General features: G+C 36.4%; 1 protein-coding gene across 20 annotated transcripts in view; it reads right to left on the bottom strand.

Moving 5' to 3' along the window:
- GBE1 (1,4-alpha-glucan branching enzyme 1) overlaps window positions 1–26,560 on the bottom strand; it is a 139,088-nt gene that overhangs the window by 49,043 nt on the left and 63,485 nt on the right. For all 20 annotated transcript variants that reach the window (XM_038156865.1, XM_038156873.1, XM_038156940.1 and 17 more), the window contains 3 exons: window positions 6,073–6,188; window positions 5,217–5,344; window positions 693–791 (listed from right to left, as the gene is read on the bottom strand). In XM_038156865.1, coding sequence (XP_038012793.1) covers window positions 693–791; window positions 5,217–5,344; window positions 6,073–6,188 — 343 coding nt within the window. The remainder of the gene's footprint in view (window positions 1–692; window positions 792–5,216; window positions 5,345–6,072; window positions 6,189–26,560) is intronic.

The following is a 26,560-nucleotide window of genomic DNA, read 5'->3' as shown; positions in this document are numbered from 1 at the left end:
TAACTGAAAAACGTTCTCTAAAATATCACTAGAAGCCTTTTCAGATCATCTAGTACTTTATGCCTTTTCTTGTGATTCCATATATTAAGGAAAAGGTGATATAAATCCTTATTGTAGTCATAATTTATTCATATTTACAGATTAATATTATTCTTTTTTGTAACCCCCCTGTACCAATTGCAGGTGTTTGTGTAATTCACTTAGGTTTACTTTGCTTAACTTTAAAGTCTATTTATATTCAATGCCAATTTCTATGCCCAGTGTCAGGAGGGTTTAGTGCATGTTTTTGGAGTGATTGTTTTGTTTGTTTTTTCTTATATATTTTTATGCATATGGTTAACTTTTTATCTACCTGTTCACATTCAATATAGATTACACATGCTACAGCTGTTGCAAGGCCCAGGTCATTTCAAAGAAATTGAGCTTATGTGTATTGTATTAAGAAAACAATTATCAGCTGGAATGTGAATCCCAGCTCCTGAACTTCCTCACCTGAAATCTACATAACATCTGACAGCTCTCATTTCAGCCTCTAATACCTGTGCTCAAGCCTGTCAGAATTTATTTCAATAGCATATTAACATAAGAGAAAGCAAAACTTGCCAGTAGGATTCAGAACTGTTCATGTTCAGGCACTGACAGAGAAACATCCCACTTTGAAGAGCAGAATGTAATTTTTAAGAAGGTCTCACCTGTATCCACTTATCTGGGATGGCCATGGCAAGTCGATAATCAAAGCCCCCTCCTCCCTCTGCCACAGGTCGACAGAGAGCTGGCATTCCAGAAACATCCTGGAACAGATAAAGCACCCACAACACTATTTCCACAGCACTGCAAATATCACTGCATGTTTCTCACCATATAGTAATACTGATATACAAACACACTATAAACAGCTTCACAGATTGACCTGGTTTAAGGGAGAAAAGAAGAAATTTAAATCAGCTATTACTACACCCAGATGTGCTGTTTGAATGCAAAAGCTACAGAGAAGAGCATTATAACTTTTCTTATCAAATACTCTACCTCAGAATACTTTAATACAGTAAATATTTAAATGAGAAGAGACTTCAGTACATGCAGAGTTTGAAATAATTAGCTCTCTTGAGCTCCAAGTAATCAATAGAAAGTACAAAGGAGTCAACAAAAGACAAATTAAACCTTCATTTTGTTTATTGATATTTTGCATAAGGAATTGCATAAAAAAAGGTTAAATATAAAGCGCACTAAGGAAGAAAAATGCAATCTCTATTCTTTTCTCAAAACCAAACCTATTGATCCAGCTAGTCCTGGAAAGTGACATGCTCTTACTACATAATTTTCCAGTTTCATATTGACGGATGCTGACTATTCCTAAATTTATAATTCCGCGTTCTCAAAATATTTATTTCACCACGTTGTTATGCAATTTTATCATGCACCCTTCTCTTCTAAAGTTATCTGAACAGAAAATGCAAGTCTCCAACAATTGCAAAATATCCATCAGTACTCAATTTTATTAACTTTTGTGGGGGAATGGCTTCTCACTAACAGCAGTTATGGATTAACAAACACCCCTTGCATCTACACAAGAGAATTTATGGAATTAATACTGACTAGAACCAGGGCTTAATTAGGAAGCTCATTCTGATTTGCTGGATTCAATCCAGTTTTCAATCCAATTGCTGCGCTGGAATAGTGAAAAAAGATATTTATGTTTCAAGTCATACACATATACAGGCATACACAGACACGGACATCAGGGAGAAGACCAGCCAGATCACCAGGAAGCTCATGGATGCCATCCCAGGGGTGGAAGGCAGGCCGCCATCCAGAGGGACTGGCTGGAGGAATCAATCAGCAGAAATGTCACACAGAATGCCAGAATGTCACCAAGCTAATCCCGACCCTGGGATGGGCCACCTCCTGCATCCATAGGGGCTGGGCCAGCCAGGCCGGGGGGCAGCTCCGCTGGGGAGAAAGGGCCTGGGGCCGTGGGCCAGCAGCGAGCTGAGCTTAAGCCAGCAGCCAGGACTGGCAGCAGGGATGGTCAGCACATCCCAGGCTGTATGAGCAGCACAGCCAGGAGATCAAAGGAGGGAATTATCCCCCCTCAGTCAGCAGCCATTGCATCACACAAAACTGTGTCTACCTTCCACACACTGTAAAAAAACAAACAGTGAATTGGAAATTTTTTACAAACTGTTAGACATGATAAAAATTTCAATAACTCTCCTACATCAGTCAGAAAGGACAGACACAGACTCTTGGTCTCTACGTTATACAGGACATGATGATATGAAACAAAAGCCTTTTTCTGTGATGCCATGATGCCTGTCTAGAGGAGGTCCAAGTCTGAGATTAAAGAAGCTCCCATCTACTTTAGTCACAATATTAAAAGTCATATTTTTGGGAAGCCAAATTCCAAATTTAACTATTTATATCCATACAAATTTTAACTGGGGATACACACAAAAAAAATCATAAATAGTTTGTTTAGTAGATCTTCCACCAAATATATGTACTTCTACCAGGAAACTTCCTAGTCTGGTACAGCCCTCAGACTACAAGACATTACTGATCTCCACAGAGGGGGCAATGAAGTGACAACATGTGATTCAAGGGGGATCAAAAAGGACTTCAGGGCCCTGAGACAGTTGGTAAGGGAAGCTGAGGCAGAAGCCCTTTTCTCCTCTCTAACTTTAGTTTGAAGGCAGTAACATTGAAAGAAATGGATGAACTGAGTCCATTCATACATTGCTGCATGGCTGGCGCCACTGCCAAAATGTTGGGGGTTTTGGCAGTGGAATGGCCAAGTATGCTGGCTTCAGACAGGAATCACATTTCACAGTGATGTCTGTATTGGACCCAGTTAAAGGGGGCCCATGGGAGCCTCACGAGGTTTAGCAAGACACAAGTCTCAGGGGCTGCACCTGGGTTGGGGCAACCCCCATTATCAACCCAGGCTGGGTGTGAACAGATCCAGAGCAGTCCCTGAGAAGAACTTGGGGGTGCTGGTGGGTGAGAGGCTGGACATTACTTGTCAGTGTGCTCTTGCAGCCCAGAAATCCAAATATGTCCTGGGCTGTGTCCAAAGTGGGTAGCTCTCTGCTGAGATCCCACCTGCAGGGCTGCATCCAGGTCTGAGGTCCCAGCACAGGAAGGACAGGGACCTGTTGGACCCAGTTCAGAGGAGGGCCATGAAGATGATCAGGGATAGAGTACCTCTGCTATGAAGAAAGGATGAGAGAATTGGGATTGCTCAGCCTGAGAAAAAAAGCTTTTGTGGTGACCTAAGTGTGGCCTTCCAGTACCTGAAAGGAGCACACAAGAATGACAGAGAAGACATTTTGCTAGAATATATATTGATGGGACAAGGGGGAATGGCTTCAAATAGGAAGAGAGTAGTTTTAGATTTAATATTAGGAAGGAAGTCTTTACTGTGAGGGTGGTGAGGCACTAGCACAGGTTGCCCAGAGAAGCTGTGGATGCCCCATTCCTGCTCAAGGCCAGTTTGGATGGGGCTCTGAGCAACCTGGGCTAGTGGAAGGCATCCCTATCCATGGCAGGGATTGGAATTTGATGATTTTTAAGTTCTTTTCCAACCAAGGCCATTCCATTCTATTATGCTATGATTAAGCAGCTAATTTCAAAGCATTTGCTCATACCAGGCTTGAAAAGAGCTGCATATAAAGATAGAAACCACAGTACTGTTTCTTTGGCTGTTTGTGTCTATAATACTTCAGGCATGACATAATTTCACTTAACATTTTTTCTTCCCATTATAAAGAACTTTAATCATTGCTTTATTTAGAAGATCAAAATGAAAAACAAGCGTATACTCAGTAACACCTAAAAAATTAGCAATTACTAAGACAGTGAATATACAGAATATTAAAAAGCTGTAAAATCATCAATTAATTACATTAATTAGGGAATATATTATAATTAGTTATGGCCAGAGAAGAACATTTTTCTCACATGGCACTGATTCCATAGGCAAGCAGACATTCTTCACTACCTTTTGTAATTTTCAATTATGTCAATAGTTTCTCATTCTAAAATTCTCCTTTAACCATGAAGCACATTGATCAATTCTATGATTCATGTAGTGACTTCCCGAGGCAGAAAATTATGTATTGAAAAAGAAGCAGCTCTCAACTTAAGCATGAGATACCGAAGACACATCTTATTAAAAAAAAAGAAGAATTCTTAGGCCAGGTAATACAAGACAACTAAACTCAGAAATTCTTTGGTAGGAATGCTTGTAGTCTGGGACTACCTAGAAAATTAACTGATTTAATTTCAAATAAGCCTACAGCTCAGTGAAACCACCTCCAGTTTGCTACTGATTGCTCCCCAGATGCTGTTTTGGTAGCTTGTCATTGAGCTCTTAGCAGTGGTTGTCTATGATCGAAGACTTTACCATAAATAAGAAATGAAGTTAAGCAGTATTTTGCTTCCTAAAGATAGAGAACTCTTAAGCATCACCAACTCTTATTATAAATCCATACAGTCCCCCATGGTATCAGATAGATTCCACTTTTTCTTTTAAACAAAATGGATTATTTAAACATGATAACAGAAAAAAATCCTCCATGTTAAATGATTTTTCTTCTGGATAAATACAAAATATCAGTGAAAATTAGAATTTTGAATGCTCTGCTGTTTCATACTCTTAGAAGCTCCATGTTCCAGAAACATTTTTCAGTCAACAAAAATGATCTCAATCAACTAAAGTAATAAAGTCCATTTACTCCTTTAGAAACCTGGAGAAACTTAATAATAAATTTAAATTACCCTATATATTTAACATCTATTAGTTTATTGCATTTAATTTGAGGGATAATTGTCAGCTATACCAATAAAAGTCAAAATATGCAAAACATCATTAGGGCTGTTAATCTTTAGTACTGCAGAGCACTACTGACAAATGGCTATCACGAACAAGCAATAAACTAATAAAAACAATTCTCATTACAAGTTCAAGGTGATGAAGTAAAAAAAGAAAAAGAAACTACCACATTAATTAATAATCTATTAATGCTGAGAAAATTCCCAGAGTGCACGTTCAGGTTGTTTTTTCCCACCAGGCAAAGTCTGTCCCCTAATTAATATTTTTCAGCTCATGTCACTGCTTGAGTACCCAAAGCGTGACTTGATAATTAACAGGAAATTCACATCCTAAAGCAAACTAATCAATATTAATGTCACTGAGGGTGGCAAAATGATCTTACCTCTGCTATGGTTATGCATTCTGGGTGCAAGGTATTAATCATGTGATTGGCCAGCATCAGGTAACACAAAGCATCTTCATCCACATGTAGGCCAAAATACTCATTGTAATCTCCACTGAACCCTGTGCCTAATAAGACAAGAAGTTTTAGAAGTCAGAGTCAAGTTTTGTTTAGAGGACACAGGCGTTTCACTCAATATTTCATTTTATAAGCACAGAATGTATTAATGATTTTCCATCTATCCTCATAGCAACAAAGCAAGAAAATTAGCAAATCTGGATTTTTTTGATCATTCACAGAATATCCTGAGTTGGAAGAGACCCATTAAGATCAGAGTCCAATGCCTGGCCTTGCACAGGACCATCCCCCAGAATCACACCCTGCATCATTCAGGCATCTTAGGAATCTTCTGAACCTGTTTGTGCCAGCTGTGTTGTGCTCCCATCCAGCCATCCACTGTGGCACTCCAGTCACAGGACTCATCCCAACAGTTTTGCTTATGCCAATCATGTCAAAACTCTGGGACTGGGATAAAGCTTCAAGCTCCTCTATTTTGTTCCTCATGTGTATGCTGGTACAGAAACACTTCCAGTATGGTTTGTTATAGCTGACACCTTGTGGAGCAGATTGAGGGATCTTCCTAATGCTTCCATCCTCAAGTTTTGGGTGTGCCATCCCATTGCTCATCACTAGCAAGCCTGGGTTTGGCCCTTTCCCCTTCCCATCTAGTTTCAAGCTCTACCAATAGGCCCCTCTAGCTCCTGTGCTAAACCCCTTTCCCCCGTGAGAACCAGTGAACTTTAGAGCAACAGAGTTGCACCAGGAGGGCTGAGATTCAAGCTGATAAATGGCTCACCAATGCCGTGGTGGTGATACAACATAGACGTAACGCCATCAAACCGGAATCCATCAAAGCGATAGTCTTCAATCCACATCCTCAAATTGGACAGAAGGAATCTCAGGACTTCCCAGCTGAAATAAATTTATTAAGCTTTAAAAACCTTGGTATCAACTAGGGTTCCTTATACCACGTCCTCTACTTGCATATGTTGTACTTGTACTGTACATTTTACTATTTTAATGACTTCTTTCCTGTTTTTCATTAACCTTTCCCTAAAAGATTAGTCTTTAAGTCTTTACATTTTTACTGCACAAAATCTTACGACTGGAGATAGGAGGTTAGTAAAAACTCTCAGCTGTCTACATAGACATCTAACAGGGTGGTGTCTGAACACATACACTATATTTTACTACCCATACTTGCTGGTGTAATTTTCCTTTCCCTCTCTGAAGATGGTTACTCTGTATGGGAAAAGATGTTATAGAAAAGGAAAAAAAAATTTAATAAGCAAGACTTCTCCCCAAGATTTTATGGATTTATAGCAATTTTTAGGCATAATTGCTGTTGAAAAGCTGCCCTTCCCAATTAATTTCAAATCACATGTCACCAGTAGAATACCAAATCACCTACTATGCTGCAAATTTACACATTTGAAAAGTAAACCAAGGGAAAGTTGAGGAGGTATATTTTGAAGTTCAGAATATCAGGAATGTGATATAACACACACACATGCAGAAAGCATGGAGATGAAATCAAAATATAAAAGAGGTTCCAAAATGAACAAGCATGCGGAAACGTTCATGAACAGATTTCTATATTAAGGAATAAAATAGTTTCATGAGCAGTTTTCCTAGTACTCATGACCTCCTCTCCCTGGGCATTGGTCTCTGCAGCTTCCAACAGTTTCTACTTTTCATCCTCCATGGCACAGCCCTCTCTGACACCCTCATGTGCAGCTCCTGCAAGCCACATCTCAATCAGCCAACAAGATGTAGTGAAACTGGTTTTGCCCATTCAATGCTTGCCAATGTTACGATTTCTCTCTAACCAATTTCCCAAGACAGCATAGCTACAACCCCACTTCCTACCAAGTTTCTGTTCAGAGAAAAGCCCAGGAGCAGGCAGGGTCTCTCCAGCCACCCTCTGCTGGGTGAGACAGAACAGGTAACGTTGCACAAACCACACCACAATTTACCTATGCACATAGTAGGCATAGGGTAATGAAGGGGACCCTTCCTACATTTCATTTAACAGACATCAGAAACAGTAATTTCAGGAAGAAATTATGATATAAGGAATAAACTCGTTTTGGACAAACAAATGTCAACACTTTCCTTCCTCCAAAAAACTTCTTCCTACGAAGGATGCTTTAAGTCCTGAGTGAGTGGTATTAGAAGAAAAGATAAGAGGCTATGGACACACTAAGTGAGATCAGAATTTGACTTCAAAGTAGCCAATTCTTATTAACTTCCACAGAATTTTAATATTTCTCTTTCTGCATGCATGCACTGCACAGAGATACACACTTGTGCATATAAAGACAGAATTATTACCAAATCAAAACCTCCAAATTTAGGAAATGTGAATCAGCTCACTGTGAATTCCCTCAGTTCAACACCCTTCCTGGGCATGCATTACATGACAAGATTTTTTTTTGTTGTTGTTCCATGGCTACACTCCCCTGCTTCAAATTGTCCAGTTCACAAGTTAACATGACACTAGGAAGATCTCAGGAGCTTGTCTGAAGACCCTTTTACATATTTATTGGTTCTCAAGTGAGATGGTTTGCTGCGAATGAACAAGATTGAGATTGCTCTGATACTGAAAGATACAGAAAAGTATCAGAAGTCCTACAACTGGCAAACTGGTCACAAAAAAGCAATTTTGTGCAAACGTTTGCTGTATCTTTTTCTGACTCAGCATGAAATTCACGGAAAGCTATTTCCTGCAAGCTAAATACTGTGAGAAAACAACAAAGCATTTTAGCAAATAAAAATAATATCTCACACAGAATTAGGATAACACATGCACAAAGAGTACTATAATTACTACAAGCACTATCCAGACTCTTAAGTTATTTTTTCTCATTACAAACTTCTTGACTTTATAACCCTAAAGTCCTTAAGATGGTGAAGAGGATTTGTACATTTGTAAAACATACACATAAGTCTCAAAATGGATAACAAATGTAATTTTTTCCACCATTGTTGGCATTGAAGATTGATCTTTGGGAAAAGATGGAGAACCAGCATGAACATAAATTGTAATGACTTTTAGATGAAAAAGCGACAACAATAAGAACAAACAAGATGAATTTGTTGCACCAAAGTATTAGTTAGAAAATTTATGAGATCAAAAACCTGAGTAGGAGCAGCAGATGTTTTCCAAGCATCTGATTGCACATGGGAGAAAAGATAATAAATAAATAAATAAATAACCATTTTATCTCTGATTTTAGTCTAAACTTGGAAAAAATCAGTTTTAGGATAATTTTCAATAAGTATATCAAGTACTAGCAACCATATTGACTTTTAGAGATATAACTACACAGCTCCAAAACATGAACCAGAATAACAGATTTGAGACATGCAAATCACACAAACCATACAGAGGTACATTTTTTTCATCCAAGTTAAGGAAATTCTTTCATTGCATGCATGATCAAAGACAGGAAGGTTATGCTGTATTATCATTAAGGAACAGAATGATTTACAGTGTAAGAAATCTTAGTAATTCAGAATTCACTCAGACATTCAAAACAGAGAAGGTCTTTGCAGAGAAGTATTGCTGGATTTTTTCCCTTCACTCTTGGAGCCCATAGCTCATTTATTAAAAACAGATTTTTTTTGTTTGAAAAAGTGAAATGAGCACATATACCCTAGATGACCTAGTTTCATGAGGTGATGAGAGATTTAACAACTTTCCTATACTAGGTCAGCAGAAAACCTGTGAAATTGCTTATAAGACACACTTTTTATTTACTTTTTTCCTCTATACTAACAAAAAAAAGCAAAATAATGATTCGCCATAAGCATTTTAAATTCCAGTCCATGATGAACATGAAATATTTAGATGCAAGCAAATGCATTTAAACCAGTTAATTTTGTCACTATGGACAAAAAATAATATTGGCTGTGTCTACTACAGTTTGAAGATGTAATTCTTGAACCATATTAACATTGACCTTCAAGAATTGCATTCATTACTATGTATTGGAGAACTGCTGACCTTATAAGAACCTAGACTTTTATGATGATATACCTGTTTCAGTTCTTAGTGCTTAATTAACTTAAGACATAGTAGCACTGAATTGCAAAATCATTATTTCTGAAATTATCCCCAAACATTTCAACAGCTGACTGGCTTAAATTCAACCAAAAGACTGCTAAAAAAAAAAAAAAAAAGAAAAAGAAAAAGGCATTCAGTCCAATAAATACATTGCTAATTGTAATGCTAACTTCCAGGAAATCTGGTACAAACTATTTTATGGCCTAAACATCTAGATCTGATAGAGAGGTGCTCTTTTTTCACCACTCCTAATGAGCACAGAGCAGTTTTCCTGTTGCTTAGATGCACTTTGTTTGATTGAAGTTATACAAAACGGTAACCAGCCTTATCCTATTTGGAAAATAACAACAGCAACAGTAAATCCCGTTGTATTTCAACCTCCTTAATTTATCACAAGTGATTCCACTCTGTCATCTGCATGAAATCATTGCCAAGCTGCCAAGTCCTCTTCATCTATAAGGGGTTGAGAAGCTGAAGCAGTGTGGCAGTGCCTGTTTAAAAACCAAGGAACAGTCCTAACTCCCAGCACTACACTGCCCTCAACACCTGCACTCCAGTTACCCTGAACAGCATTCCACAGCAACATACTCAGCTCTATCAGTCCATAGAATATAAGGAAGTCTTAAACACACCCAAAGGACTTCTGTCTGGCAATCCAAACTGCACTGTGTCTCCAAAAAGCGCAGATAGCAAACAAAAGAGCTGTCCTCTTGGGGCATATGATAACCTAGGAGCAGAAGGGGTCAGGGGTAACGCATCATTTCCCCTACATCAGTCCCCAGAAGAGACAGAATCAGTGAATTAACTTCTAAATCCAGCAACAGGGTTTTATTCTTAGCCACAGAAATTGAGGATCTATTGATGCCAGCATAATTATCAAGCTCATAATATTACATAATTACAGACTATATCAAATAAGTTACTGTATGATTTAAAGTTTTCTCTAACAGTTAAAAAAACTTATATTTTGCCAATAGTTGTGGCAGATGACATCTTTGCTTAAACCTTAACATCCCAGTGCCTGCATTAAAATGAAAAAGCTCAAAAGTATTTGAAAATTTCAAGGCCAGTCTTCAGGGAAAAAAGTCCTTAAATATTTAAGTAGTACTATGAAAATGTCATGAGAAATCAAAGTGAAAGGACTATTTTCAAATTCCAAAGCATTCATTCAGTAAAGATCTGAAGTTCTTTCACAAACTAAATCATATTGATTTCTTCTAGGCAAAAGTTAATAGTGGTAAATTAATTGGATGCAGGGTTGCACAATTACTTCTGCGCCTTTTTATGGGCAGAACTCCAATTCTTCTTAAACCACAGACAAATAAATATATTATATGTGTAATATATAGAATTGTAGAATGGTTTAGGTTGGACAAGACCTCTGAGATCAATGACCACAACTCTTAACAGTACTGTGTTCACTACTAAACCATGTTCCTGTGTGTGCCATATCCACACATTTTTAATGCTGCCAGGGATGGCTCTTCCACCAATCCCCTGGGCAGCCTGTCACACAGGCTCACCCTTCCAGTGAAGACATTTTTCCTGATACATAATCTTGAGGCCATGCTCTCTTGTCCTGCCACTTACCGCCTGGGGGAAGAGACCCACCCCATCATGCCACACCCTCCTGCTGGCAGGACGTTTTAGGGACCAGTAAGGTCTCCCCAAACCTTCTTTTCTCCAGAGTAAATAGCTAAATAGGAGAAGCAGTTTGGCTTATATATATATATATAACAATACTAATACATATTATACATAATCCACATTATGTTTTATGAATTTAGACTTTTCTCTTTTCTATTTAAAATTCTAATAAGCAGAACACTGGTTATTATGCAGCTTTTTTGGTTTGTTTTGTTTTGAGAGCAAACAAGAGCAGCAGCTTTGAAGATGCAGAGGGTTTTCCATTTTAGTTAAAACTGGAATTCTTGACTGACACACCAGACAACAGCCCTTCTGCAACCATTAATCCTAATCCCCAAAGTCCACTACTATGTAGGGAGGAAGCACTTTTTTCAATATGCTGTAAACAATATAATAGCACTAAGCATTTATTACACTTGTAGACTTCTATTCAATAATTACTTTGCCAAAATGAATTCTTAGAAATAAGCACAGTTTATTCATATAGAACAAGTAGTTCTGAAGTATTCATGAAAGTATTTTAACTTTTTTCCCCTCCAAATTCTACTTCCTCTGTTGGTACAAAGCAGTGCCATACAGCAAGGTGAAACAGGAATTTCCCAATTTTTGATTGCTTAGATATTTGATAGATGCTTTAAAAAGACAAATCATTTTAATTGTGGAGGTTAATTCTGCACCAACTCCCTCTCATATTTTGCCAATGAATTACACATGTTTATGAATATATTCACATGTCCTTCCTGAAATGCCATTTGCACAAAAAAAATTTCTCCTCAAATGAACTGTGGATTATGTAAGGGTTTAAAATAACTTGCAAGTAAGCAGCACTATCCTAGGCTTACATTTTTCTGGCTAGTCCTATCCCCACTTGGTAAGAATAAACTAGTATCAAATAAAGCATTCACTTATCTGCCCTATAAAATGAAAGCAATAATTCAAATACTACTCAGCAAAGATTATGTCCTGTAAAATGTGAATATAAGAACAGCCTTGGAGGCAAAGCAGGTAGCTACTTATTGTAATGGAATTTTATACTCTTGATGCTTTTTGCTCAGTGGGCTTCCTGAGGTAAATAGAAAAGAAAAAAACCAAGTAAGTACTGAAGACAATTACCTCAGTTTTAAGAGAGCCTGCAGGGCATACACATTTTAAAATAGAGAAAGTATCAAAAAATATTACAAAACTCATTGAAGTGCTGATAAAGCCTACATGGATTTCAGCTCTGATTTGGATAAATTAGCATTTATCCTCCTTATATTCTATCCAAGTAAATGATCCACTAATAAAATAAAAATCTATTTAAAATTCTGTTCTCCCAAAATAAACCTCCTAGACAATATTAAGGGGTTTTTTTTTGCCATATAATCAACTCTGCACATTAACAAACAAAATTTGCTGTTCTACAAAATACAACTAAATCATAATTTTAAAAGACGCATTGTAAGAATTTGCATACAATTTAAAGCAATTTATGATTTCCATAATAAAACAGTAGTTTACAGTTCAACACTGGGTTTGCTTTTAAAATAAGTCTAAATGTAGTGCACAAATAGCTACAAAGTATTACAGATCAGGTGACTTGATTTGAAATAGACCACTATCCTGACCTCTACCCAGAAAACAGCACCAGCGGAGATGGGGACTGGTAAAGAATCAAGTGTCAAGAGAGATTTAACTGCTTTGTTGTGAGGTGCTTTTTCCCCCCTGAAATAGTGTGCTACTATATGTGTATAAGAATAGACAACAGTTATCCTCAACTTTCTTTATTCCCTATATAGGAAAACAAAATTACACTCAAAATGAATTCATTCCATTAGCAGTAACAAAAATATTAACTACCTGACCAATTGTTAACATTTTTAAGCTCTATTTTCTCAAAACCATTTTATTAAAAGCCTGAAACAGTGCTTTCTATGAACCTAATTTAATTTTTTACTTTAATACTGGCTCCCTAATTTATGCTCATGCAAGTAACTTCAAAGGGACACTGAGAAGGTGTCTAGTTCACACACAAAAATCCGTAAAGCATTTGTATTGTGCCTGTACCTTCAAAATACAAATTCAAACTGTTTTAATTTGAATTCAGGTGCTTTTTTTTTCTAATGCTAATGAATAGCAACAGGTATTTAAGCAGCCAAGAAGCAGAATACTTCATAAAAGAGAATATTTTGAAAAATCCCAAATAAAAGCACTAGAGAAGTGAATAAAGACCAGACCTCTGCCCTTGAGAAAATTTCAGGATTAGTACAAACAGATCATCAAATATCTGTTTTTCCAAAAAGTTAGAGAGCACCGATGACTGAAAAGTCTTTTCTGTGTACAGATGTTGGCAAATCATAGTTGCTGCAGTGGTGTGAGGCTAAAGTTAATCTATACCATGATGCCTCGTATAATCTAGCATTCAGTATCCACATCCTACTACAAATTATTTTTAAAGTAATTACCTTGAAATTCCCAAATCAAAACTTTAATCCTCAAGCAATAATGCATGTCAGTTGATTTTTATGTTAACAAAGCAAATCAACCTCATAAGGAATGTGAGTTAGTATCACACAGAGAAGACTGAAAAAGGGGCAAATTTTTGCATTTTACCAACCTAGGACCGAGTCCATTACACTGAATCCCTGAAGACTTAGCTGCCTGTCTGTATTTTATTAACTGAAAATTTATCCTTCCCTTCATCCCAACTAGGCAGTTGGTAGCAATGCCAAATCTACAGAAGGATAAGAAAATTCTAAGATGAGTGAAAGTGTTCATTATCAGTCATCATCCAGTACAGACAACACAGGAAGCTTCTGAGATACTGACTCCATGTCACGAATGGCAACCTACTGATTTCTAACCCTGGTGAAGCAGGGGCTAAGGGAAGTTCACTCTTAATATTAGCTTATACAAAGCTTAGGTTACTTCCTCTCAAGCTTCCAGATTTTATCCTCAGCATCAGCAATTGCTGTGGATACAGGCCAAAGTGTTCCTTTCAGCACAGTGGCATGAGACTGCCCAGTTACGTGACAGACTTGGACATGGAGGGCAGAAAAGTTTGTACAATGAATTATTACCATCACAGGAAAACACTTCCAGTAGAAAACTTGAAGAGCCTGCAGACTGTCTTAGATCATCCCCAGCACAGGATTCAGGGAATCTGCAAGGGGAAGCAGCCACCTGGCAAAGCTAACCACGGCATGCAGCAGTCCCCATTCTCTTTGAGGAAGCACAGAATGCAAAGCTGCTGCATTTCTGCAAACCAGCACAGGAGATCTGAAGTACAGGGTTCATATTAAAGAAGAACCCATCCTTAAGCACAGCACAGTATTTCTCTCTTTGCTGCACTTTTTGAAGCTACATTCTTCAAAAAGGTAGTTAAAGAAAGATATTAGCTCATACTGGGCTGTGCCAATAGAGTTGTGAACTTGCAAATACACTTTCAGTATGTTTCATAAATACTTTTTCATCTAAGAGACCTGAAGAACAGGTTTGAATTCAAAGACACCTAGTTTTTAATCTCAATTTCTTAGTAGATACTGTCATTTCAACTATATAATTTGTACTTCATGAAGATAAATATGAGAACAATAAACACATTTACGATAGATTGTGACTGTAGCTTGGCTTAGTAAAATACATGACAAAATTATTATTTTCATCATCTCTGGAACAAGTACCTACAACATAATTCTTCTATTGATTAACAGTTACACTTTGTTTTATTCATTATTCTATTTTTCAAGAATTATGCACCTATTTTAAAACCTCTTGCAACCTGAACACATTTTAACATACCCACTATCTTTCTTTAACTACCAAATATGTTATCTCCACAAAAGACAGGTGGGAAAGACACAGTGACAAAATGTATTCGGTTGCATTCCCACTAATTCAGTGAAATTAAATTGTGACAGTGGAAAACGCAAATAGTATCCTGAAAATATTGAGAAAATAATTAGCGTCCTTAGATAGAAATTACAAAAACCATGTTTGACTGCCTAAAGCTTACTCAGAAAATTGTTTAAAAAAAACACATTCCTCACATTTGAAAAAGCTTTGAGTACTGTATTAACATTTTTAAGTCAACAGAGGAATGGCAACTCACACAACAAAGCAATAGAACCCTTTGAGTTTTAAACCAACTTCTGTTCTTCTGCTATAACTGGTTAGTGCACGAGATCTTGTACAAGATCACAGAACACAGAATTATCTGTGTCTAAAGGGACCTTAGGGATTATCCAATCACGACCTCCCTTTAACCCTAGTAGAGGTAAGAAGATTTTTAGAAAGTTAGGAAAGTATGTATTACAAACAGAAAGAATAGAGAATTAGCTGTAACCACAAAGTTTGAAAGCAGAAGTTATAATATTATAGTAAGTAAAGGTATTATTTAATAGTTCAAGTTTTAGTTTAAGATAGACTTTAAGATTATAGAAAAATATGTTTAGTAAGATAGTAGAAGGTTTTAAGTGTAATAATGGTGTATTGTGCATTGTTAATAGAAAAAAAGAAATATTTTGTGAAGTAATTGTATGTACTTTAATAGTTTTGTTTTGTTTGTGAGATAAAAATAACTATACTAATACACCCTCTTGCCATGGGCAGAGACATCACCAGCTTGGTGTCCTGTGCAACCTGAACTTAAACATTTCTAGGGATAGGGCATCCACAGCCTCTCTGGACAACCTCTTTGGTGTCTCATCACTGTCCCCACAAAAAGTTTTGTTCTTATGTCCTTCCTTATGATCTAAATCTACCCTTCCAGTTTAAAACCATTGCTCCATGTCCTTCTACCTGTGTCCTGTCCTGCATCCCTTCCCTCAAGCCAGTCAACCACACCACACAGTTTGGTGCCATCCACAAAGTTCAATCCCAATATGTTCCTTAGGGACACTACTTGTTACTGATCTTCATTTGTAAATGTTAATCTATCAGTATATTTTATGCATTGGAAATACACGTTTATTTTTAACACTAAGGTCTTTTACTGAAATGCTATGATTTTTAACTGAAATGAAATTTAATGAAATCAACTATTTACCTACTACAGATATTCTCTATTTCAGATCATATTTCTGTGCAGTTACTTCTGATCCTGGCTTATGTGGTAGCAGAATGATGGCAACTTTTAATTAAAATACATATGAAGTAGAAACTTTATAATTTTATAGAAAACAAGTTTTGTTGTCTAGACCAGGACAGAATACAAAGAAAACTAAAACTAAAATCTCTCTGAAATAGTTTAAAACAAGTTTGCCCTTGCATTTATTGACAGTCTAGCATTGCTGGCAAATGAGTTGCTCAAGCCTCGGACTCTAGTGAAATGTTTCTAGCTTTCCAAGTCTGGGTGAGAATGGTTCTGTACTAAGAGCAACTGCTGGTGAAGTCTACAAAACATTTCCTCTTTCCAGTACACAGTTAATGAGTTTATAAGAATGCTATTTTGAACTACTCTCTATAGGTCACTACCTTTTTTAGCTAATTTGTTAGCTGGATAAGGATTAGAAAGAACATCCAGCTGAAAGCTGTTTCCCATTTCCTGACAGACTTTCAGTTTCCTCCCCAATTAACTCAATGACAAAATAATTACCTTGAAATTTCTTATAACAAAGTCAAAGTAGATTTTCATCTTTTCAATGCCCTTATATTCAAGAAGGTGGTGGCAAAGGAAGCCTGGAAACATTCATAATGTAAATTTTAGTGTTTTGTAGTCAACTTTTTTCCTCTCCAAAGAGCATTCACTTTGTTCAGCGCCTACAGGTCTTAAGCATCCACCCTAGAATGGTTATAAGCCCCTAACTAATTTGTAGGAAGAAAAACAGAGAATTTTAGATTTCAGGGTAATGAATAGTCTAAAAATCCCAGGTAATAAACACTAAACACTCAAATCAGAAAATGGGGAGAAATAGCAATGGAAATCATTTGGGATATTTTTTTCCTCCAGTGTTTGACTGACTAATTACTCCAATTCACTGATTATGTTAACATCGAAACTATCTATGAAATCTTAAAGGCAAGAGTTAACTTTCAACAAGAAAAAGTAAATTTCACAGAGTCATTATTCCTAAAACCAGCTGTACTTATAGCATTTTGAAAGATTATGCTATTTGGTTCCTTAAACACCAACTTTTAGAACCTGTTTCTGAGTGTCCAAGCTTAGTCCATTTACAGCTAATTAAATTAAAACAAATATTTTATTTTTAAATGATATAACTTATAATAAGAAATGTTTTTGGGTCATAGCTGTGGCTAAATTTACAGTCACAAAATGTCCTTCAGATAAACTTGACACTTGAAGCCAATGAAGTACATATATTTCCTTTGTGTGAAAAATTCTATTTATTATTGTTATTTATTATTCTAATTATTTACCAGCCTGACTTAGTGTCATAATAAGTGAAACAATAACTTAAGTGGTTTTTTCAAGTTTGTTTTTTTTTTTTTTTTGCCTCTTCTTCCTTTGGGCAAGAAGAGAAGGGAGGGAAGACAAAGGGGAATTTAGCACTGTTTCCACCTGCTTGCAAAAGGTCAGGCTATGAAAATGTAGTACTGTACTCATAGGGATGATTTCACTTCCAGTTGTGGTTTAATACAAATGGATTCTTCCCTCAAAAGACACCAATTTCTCTATTACTGTACTGGAGGAGTCTTGTAGAAAATTTAAATATACCACTAATAATAAGCCTGTGCTAAAATGTGTTCTAAAATATCATGCCCTAATCAAAGGTGTACTACATTGCAATCAAAATGTTGCTAAATACAAACAGCAAGAGGAGATAAAGTTAATGACTCCAAAGCACTGAAGAAAAAAACAAAGAACAGTGCCAATTTCTCTGAAGCTTTGTGGGTTAAAAACACAGGCTGCAGAGTCCAACTCTTATTGTTTATGACAGGGAGAAAGGAAAATGGCCTCACTCCACATCATGAAATGATAAATTCTATGGTGTTTACATAAATCCCTGCAGCCAAGAAGAGGCAATCTTAGGTGTTTATTTAATCAAGAAAGTGACAACAGTCATTACTTTACTTTCTTCACATATCTTAAAGGAATAAAGAATAAAAATAAAGACCACAAAGTGAATTCTTCTCTTCATTGTGAAGCCTTTTGATAAAAATACTCTGTTAAACACTCTTTGTGCAATGACTAAATATATTATAGATACAAGAAAATCCATACTTTTACTTAATAATTCTTCAGAGAACTTAATACTCAGCTCTTTGAACAAATTAAGTCATCTCCTACAGAAAAAAATTACAAGAGAACATAGTAGTGACTATGAATGTGCTTTTTCATTCTTGTTTATTTGTTCACATGCATCTATCCTTAAAACTACACTTGACAGGACTTAATTATTGTGTAGTAAGAAAAATTAATCAAGGGGTAAGGTCTACAAAGTATTGCTTCCACACTTGCTTTCCTCTGCCTGAAATAAACTCATTAATTGTCGTGGAATAACTTAGAAAAACTTGTGTCAACTATCAAAACTATTAATTAATCAAACACACAATTAATTTCTTTTTTTTTCCAAATAACTTTATACCAATTTTTAAGAGCTGACAAGGAATTGTAATATAGATACATAGAAATATTGGGCAAAGAGTTAGCCCTCTTATCAATGAGGAGACCCATAGCAAATCCATGGGAAAAATAGCCAAGGAAATAGAGCATGCTTTTAAAAAACCCCAAAAACCACAAACCACTCTTTTTCCTGACGTGGTATAGAACAATTTGCTTTGTTCTCAGGGATAAAGCTTTTAATAGACTATCTTCTTTACTCATTAAGACACTTTAGACATGATACACTATTTCAGTTCTTCTGACTTGTCCTGTAACTACATTAGCCAAAATAGAGCCAAAAGTTGCTCCCTGTCCATCCGTTACTATTATAATGGGATAGTAGAACCCTTTTTTAATCTTCATTATAATTTCATCAATAATTTCAAGTGAATCTGTGCATTATACAACATAATAGAATACATAATAGAATCAAAAACCCTCAAACAATTGTCTTAATGTTTCCATCTTCTTTCCTGCTATGAGTTGTACCATCCCTAATTTTCTCCCAGCCTTGAATTTCTTTGGATAAAACCCTATGAGAAGAAAGTCAACATCCCTCATTTCATCTGTGGATTCTTCACAAACTTATACAATCATCAGCCTTTTGTCCAGCACAATCTTCTATTCACAACAGATGCTGCTCATGTAAACTGCTGCAGTAACCACTTAAGAAAGCTGTGCAAGTTGTCAATTCAAGTGTGGACTATTAAATGCAAGATCATTATTGCATTTAGACTGATGCAAAATGATTCTCTGCAATGTGTTGAATCTTAGCTAATTTTAGATATTTATTGAAATGCCACAATCAACTTAATGTAAGTGTGACCGCATTCATTCAAGATATGATTGAATTTAAGTGGCTACAAGTGGTCACCTCTGTATTCCAAAATGTGCTACCTGACAAAATTTAGAACAATTGACTGCAACTTTTCAGTGTGCCTTTCTTCACATCTCAATATCTTGATTTACTGCTGTACCACTTTCTGGGCAGCTGCATTTTAGAAACTTCACACAAAGCTTTGAATGCTATGTTGAAGGTTAATTTGGGAAACTGGACACTTCAAAGAAAGCTACATGGATTCTTATGTGAAGATCTCAGTTTTAGAGAACCTATGGATTTAAAGCTTCACAGTCTGTTATACCAAAGTACAGTACAGTAAAACAATAAGCTTGTTTAATTAAAAACTTCAAAAATTAAAAAGTAAAGCAATCATACAGCAGCTCTCAACTGCATATGTACTATAAATCATATGATCATGGCTGAAACTTTTTTTGCACTATTATTTCATTTTTTCTGATTATAATGCAGCAAATTCCTGTGTACCATCTATTCCATGAAAGCTTTCAGTAATCATTCCCTTCAAAACAGGCAATTTATAAACTTCAATGTCCCCATACTTGAAAGAGTTTGCTTACTAGCATTTATAATGATGACTAAAAGAAGAGAAAACAAAAAGAAACAGGGATTTTTAGGCATGAAATGTCTTAAACTTTAAGGTTTAAATTTTATAAAGAATTTTTATACTGTCACAATCACCATCAAAATCCAACCTATTAGAGCGCTAAGGAATACAGGCAGACAGTGTTTTTAAAGATAATCTTTAATCAAAATAATTACATTTATGAGGGGTGAGGGGAAGAATAAAAATCTCACTATTATGCTGCAAGCAGTACTTCCTTAAAACAGTCATTAAGAAATAATCTTTGCCAGCCAAATGAAATTCCAATGCATATTATGCAGATCTTTAATACAGAGCTTTCCTAAACTAATTTGGTAGAGGAAGACTGGCAGGAAATGAATTAAAATCAGCACAGCTTTATGTTTTACATAATGAAACACAACTTACATCCTTGTTCTATTGTAATTACCCTAGAATCAACAATATACCAAAAAGACATCACATGACTGAGAATCTCTCTCACTGTCAACTCTCACTGCATTATCTTTAGTCTAGCTGGAATTATGGCCAAAGATTCTCCTCGATGAAAACATATTTGTGACAACCATGTCATGCCATTGGAAAGGCAGCTGGGAGGATGCCACCTGCATCTTTCTAAATCCTCAGAAGCTGCAAAAGACAAAGCTTCAATTCTTACACTCAGGGCAATCAACTGGATATGATTCACTAATTATGTTCAAGCCACCCCTGCTTGCTTTCCCCTCTCCTCTTCCTGTGACCTAAACTGTGTCTCAAAACCTGCTTAAGCTTCTAAAAAAAGCTGAGAGAAAGCTGAAAAGCCTTTAGATTAGAACTAGACAAGATAAGAAAGGCAAAGTTACAGACAGGTTTGTTAGGAGCACTAGGATTCAAAATGAAGAATATGGAAAGGCACAAAACAGTGAAGAGGATAACCCAGTACCATCAAGGGTATGTGACAAATAGTAGCAGTCTCCTTTCTCCCAGCTGACTGACACCTGCCTGGCCAGCAGAGTCTGTTCAGGTGTCATCTCAGAAGCAATGAGTGTCCTAGGAGCCTTTAAATCCTATCTATCTTTTGTGTGCATGAAGCTTTGCAGTCAAATCTTTGCACTCTACACCGTGTGTCAGTAAAGGGCCCCTGAAGTGGATGGCAAGAACACACAGACTGCAGATAACATGTTGTATATCTCATGCTCATGTGTCAATTTTCCGTAAGAGCATTTGGCAAGGAACCAGAATCTTTAATACCATGGTACTCCAGAGTATCAACTTAAATCTATTTAAAATGCTAATGATGTAAGCAATAAAGAGTAGCAGGAATCCATTTCATCCTGAAAACTGTTACAAACCATGGGGATTCTCCCAAAAAAGGCAACAAGTCTTTACCTCCACTGACATTTAGAATTCATTACTGAATTGAAGGAAAACAAAAGCAAAAATATTCTGAACAGCTATGTTTAGAGAATTATGAGCCCAGACAGATACCCTACTAACCAAACATTAAACTCTGAAAGATTTATGTTCCAATTCATTCCATCTACTACCACCATCTGAGTGGCAGATAAAGACTGGCAAAGGAGGCAATCAGAGGAAATAAAAACAACTTGGGTGAAGAACAGCTGCTCAAGGAAGAACTAAACACCAAGCTGCTGAAGATTTTAGAAGACAAACATGTCTTTAAAGAGTCAGATCCTGAAGTCAAACAAAATCAGCACATCTTTTTCCCTCAGAATATACAGCATAAGGTTTATACAGGATTTAAACACTAGGTGGCAGAAAAGGCCACTGTCTCAGCATCCCAACACAGGTGGATGTTTTAGATGCAAGAGAGTGCCTGAGATACCTGCCTGAGGCTGGACCACAGGACAAGGGGAAAAAAGCTTCAGGTGACCCACCCAACTCTGGAGTGGCAAGCTGGGGAAGAGGCCACCTACACCAGAACAAAGACACAAGCTTCAACACCTGACAGCTGCCCTGTTTCTGCAGCACTGACAGCAAGGTTAAAAGCAGCTTCTGAGGTACAGCAGTTTCTAACACACATTAAGAAAAATTGAATTAAAAAAGAAAAAAAACAGTAAAAAGTACTGAGCTATAATCAGCTGTTCCACCAGCAGTTCAGAAAACTGAGCTGGAGAGAACATCTGGACTGGCAGCAGGGGACTAGCAAGTCATCTGTTGCCCTGATGTAAAACTGTGGCTCATGGGACAAAGTGTTTATTATATACACTAAACCCTACCTGTAGCAATTCAAAGCACATTTGGCATGGATGTCACTTGAAACTTCATAAAACTAATGAAGAAAAAACTTAATAGGAGATTTCTTCCATTACATGGTTTAGTTAGGATTTTTAACCCCCAAAATATGGACAAAACATCCTGTCTTAAAAAAGCCTTGAAAACAGGCCTCAAAAAAGGCCCAAAGGAGATGCTGGGACATCTGCTGGCCCCAAATCCTTGCAACCAATATAATCTCTTACTGATCATACTGCTGCATTCAAGAAAGCTGGACTAATTAAAATTAAAACTGCATTGTAAATCAATCACTGACTTCTCCAACAAATTCATCTCCTAGACTGTGAAATAACTTAAAATTTTGTCTAAGTGCTCAGGTGAAAAGCGTCATAGTATTAAAAAACCAAAACAAATCAAACTAAACCCCCCCCCAAAAAAAACCCAAACAAACAAAAAAAATGTAAGGCATAACATGATTTATGAATTTGAATTCTACCATCATTCTTAAAGGCTCACAGAAATATATCAGTATACCTACTGACATTTGGAATTGGATTAAGACAGAATAGAATCCAACAAAATCTAATGAAAAGACAGGAAAAGCCTTATAAGTCAAAACAATGCTCTCGGACCTCAACAAGTCTAGAAGGGCAACATCATTTACACATTCTATTCATGCAGTGCTATGGGAAAAATCTTTACTAGGTAATATCTTGTTCTCAATTATTTTTAAATTGTTTTGCCTGATTATTATTTTAGACGCATTTGCTATTTGGAAAAAATGAATTTAAATTAAAACATAATCAACCACTCTAGTTGTGATCCCACCTGGTCTCCAGGGTGTACGACATAATTTCTAATGAATCTGGCAGCTGAATAACCTTTGAATATGATTTTAGGAGGAAAAAAAATTATACTTTGCTTATGCCAAATTAATTACAAGTAGAATCCTTACTTAAGATGGGAGGGTGTTTACATGTATTTCAAGAGAGCCACCTTTAACAGGAACACAACAGAGACCTTTAATTTCCTCCAAAATTACCTGTACAATGCCAACTATAGTACCAGTCCAGAGCTTCTGGCACCCCTTTTACACTAAAGCATTTCCCAGTCATGAATTCAGGGCTAGAAAGGTCACAATTATTAACAGGAATCAAAGCAAATTATATAAAAGTTTGGTTTTCAACAGAAAATGTTAAAATCAACTGCAATTCTCACTGAAGCTTTGTGATTCTGTTTTTTGGGTTGTTTGCTGGAGGGAAACAGGATAGACACAGATATAGACAGACAGGATGGAGATGAAGAGTCACCAAATTAGAACATTTGAAGAAAAAACCACCCAGGGATCTAGATTTTAGAAAAACTGACAAGAATGTGTGAGAGCCATGAAAATTATTAAAGTGAAAGTTTATTTTTTGTTGATTTTTGAAGCACTACATATATTCTTCTATTGAAAATAGTTAAGCAATAAGTATTCTATTGGCCAGCTATCTTATCTGCAATTTCTCATTTCAATGAAATTGAGTTGTTATTCTCCGGTGACAACACCATGAACAGCATAAATTTTAAAATGCTGTTCACAGTTTACAGAAAAGCTCCTGCTTCATACAACACTAGTATAAATATGGATTAAAATATTAAAAATTAAAAATATGCCTTTTTCTTTTTAAATAGCACTATGGTGCAAAGATGCAGTACCCAGGCTGTCCGTTGAACAGGTTTACTATTGCTTTTCTTGTAGCTACTCTCTACTAACATGAATTTTACTAAAAAATGGTATTTAAGTACACAAGGGATAAAATCCTTTTTTATTTTTTAGCATGGATATAGATCTTTTGCCACATTCTGTTACAGGAAATATTCACAGGCCCCTTCACAGACAACTGAATAATCTTGCAAATGCTGTGAGATAAACTTACTTACATCTTTGCTTTCAAAGAAAATGTAGACAGACTAAACTGATAAAGCAACTGTTCCTTAATCTCCTTCATGGCAGAGAATTAGTTTCTCTCAATTCCAAAGTGAATTGAGCATCCTTTGCATTTGATGTTTAAGTACCTGTAGATTTAACGGCTCTTCCCACTACAGAAGGAAAGGGATTTAGTACAAGCTCTGTACAGTGTGCTAGCTAAAGAAATTTCACTCAGCAAGCAAGCTTTTCTATAGACCATTCAACAGACTGTGTTTGCTGCCATTTATTTTGAGCAAACTTTCAACATCTGCCAGCAACTTGAGTCTCTCTCACAGATTTTTATACTCACCTCATCCAGACTAGAGCTTCTCATCTACTGGTATGGAAATTAGCAGAATGCCAATACATACTAAATTGGGTAAAAAAAAAAAAAAAAAAACAACAAAAAAAACCAAAAAACCAAACCAAACCCAATGTTTTCAATGAAATGTCAGTTTTATTGTTTCACAGTTTTGCTTGGAATCTGTACACATAAAGAATAGGGGGGAAAAATGCAAGCTATTTTTTAGTAAGTTCTGTGAAACTTACAATGACCATGAGGGTTATCTATTTTCAGCCTTAAAACTTGACTATAAATACATAGAGAATATTTACTGTCTCAAGTGTTAGGATGAAAAATTCACTTAATGACTAGAAAAAGTTCACAGCTTCCTATGTTTGAAGGGGAAGAAAGGGGTTCCACAAACGTTTGAAAACAGAACTACAGATTTGTGGTTGCCTATCATGAGATGTTAGGGGATGGGAAATGACCCTCAAGGGACCCACAGTCATCCAGTGCACAGCTTCAACTTCTCTGGTCTTTGCTATTCTCTAATCTCATCTCTCCCCCTCACAGCCCTTTCCACTTCCCCTTTTCTGCATTCAGTCCAGCACCTCTTCCAAAGCCACAGCATGAAAAGAAATTCCACAGGTACATATCACTGACCCAACCAAGCCATGGAGGCAGTTCTTCACTTCTGAAGAACTATTTAATATTGCCAAGTGTAACATACAGAGCAGCTGGTTCTTTTCTCATTTATAAATACCATCAAACACAATACCAGCACCACTTTCTTTTCCAGCAGGAAGAACCAGAACCAAGGAAGGTCCTTAACCACACTCCATTATCTCACTGGAGACACTGGTACTCACATACTTGTTGGTTACTCATAAGCATCAAATGAAATAAAATTCTAAACTATCATATTGATACTAAAGCTTTAAGATTATTTGAAATACAATTTATGAGTATGAATGTAAAACCTTATAGGAAGGACTAAAATGCATTTCCTATAATAACTAAATCACAGTAAATCACATCAGAAACTCCCCCTGAAATAACCTGCTAAATTGTCCCAAATAAGTACCAAATAAAGAACAGCTCATCCTACTAAGTATTGAAGTGCACCAGTCAGTTTTCAAACTGCACTGGTCACTTAGTTTATTTGACACCAAGTTCCATTAAACAATTGGCCTAGGCTATGTAACATGACTTCTGTGTAATCACATCCATCCAGTCTGTGGCAATTCAATGAAAGCAAGGGAGAAAAATGGGAAAACAGGAAACTGAACCTGCAGCACAAAAACCCTAACAACTAAGAGGTTAACAAGAGACCAGAAGTCTACAGTTGCTCTGTGATGAGCCACAACAGGAACATTCAAATGTAACCTTGAAAGGGTTAAAACGGAACTTAGTAATTGATAAGAAGGTCTCACCAGATGACCCCCCATCTCAAGGGGGGAAAAAAAGAGAATTTATTCTGGAATAAGCAATTAATTCTATACCGAATACATGCTTTAAGGAGATTGTGAAGATTCACAAAACTTATTGTGGGATGTTTAGAGAAAGAAAGGAAGGAAAGGAAAGAATCGAGGTGGTTCAGGAACAAACAGAAAAAAATGCAAGGACACTGAAATAAGCTGGCTGCTTGTGCCTGTTTCTCCATCTAAACCACTGAAACATTCAGCATACAAGATCAATCTCTTGGCCCCCAATACCTCAGAGAACACTAAGAAAACAATATTAAGTACTAATAATCACCTGGCATTAATACATGTTTTGACACACACTGCATTTATACTGGTTAATTAAGCTTGCCCAAACTGGGTCTCTAGAAATGTCTACTGAAAATGACCCCTGCTCTGTATTAATTCTTGATTGACCTCCAGAAGCTCTTTGAAATGGAGTTAGTTGTCATGGAAGAAAACTTTTCCTACATTTCAACAACCTGACAGTATGTCAGCAAATTTACAGAGCTTACCAGTTTTCATCAGCTTTTCTTAATATTTTATTTTTATATACAAACATCATCTATTATATATATATGCAACATACTATATATAGCAGGAAAATAATAATGTGCGTAAAATGCATAAAATACACAATTATATACTCCTAAATAATAGATATTTAAATTTATA

This window comes from Motacilla alba, chromosome 1 (assembly GCF_015832195.1).
Source record: "Motacilla alba alba isolate MOTALB_02 chromosome 1, Motacilla_alba_V1.0_pri, whole genome shotgun sequence".
NCBI lineage: Eukaryota > Metazoa > Chordata > Aves > Passeriformes > Motacillidae > Motacilla > Motacilla alba.
This window is presented reverse-complemented; position numbering and strand designations above follow the sequence as displayed.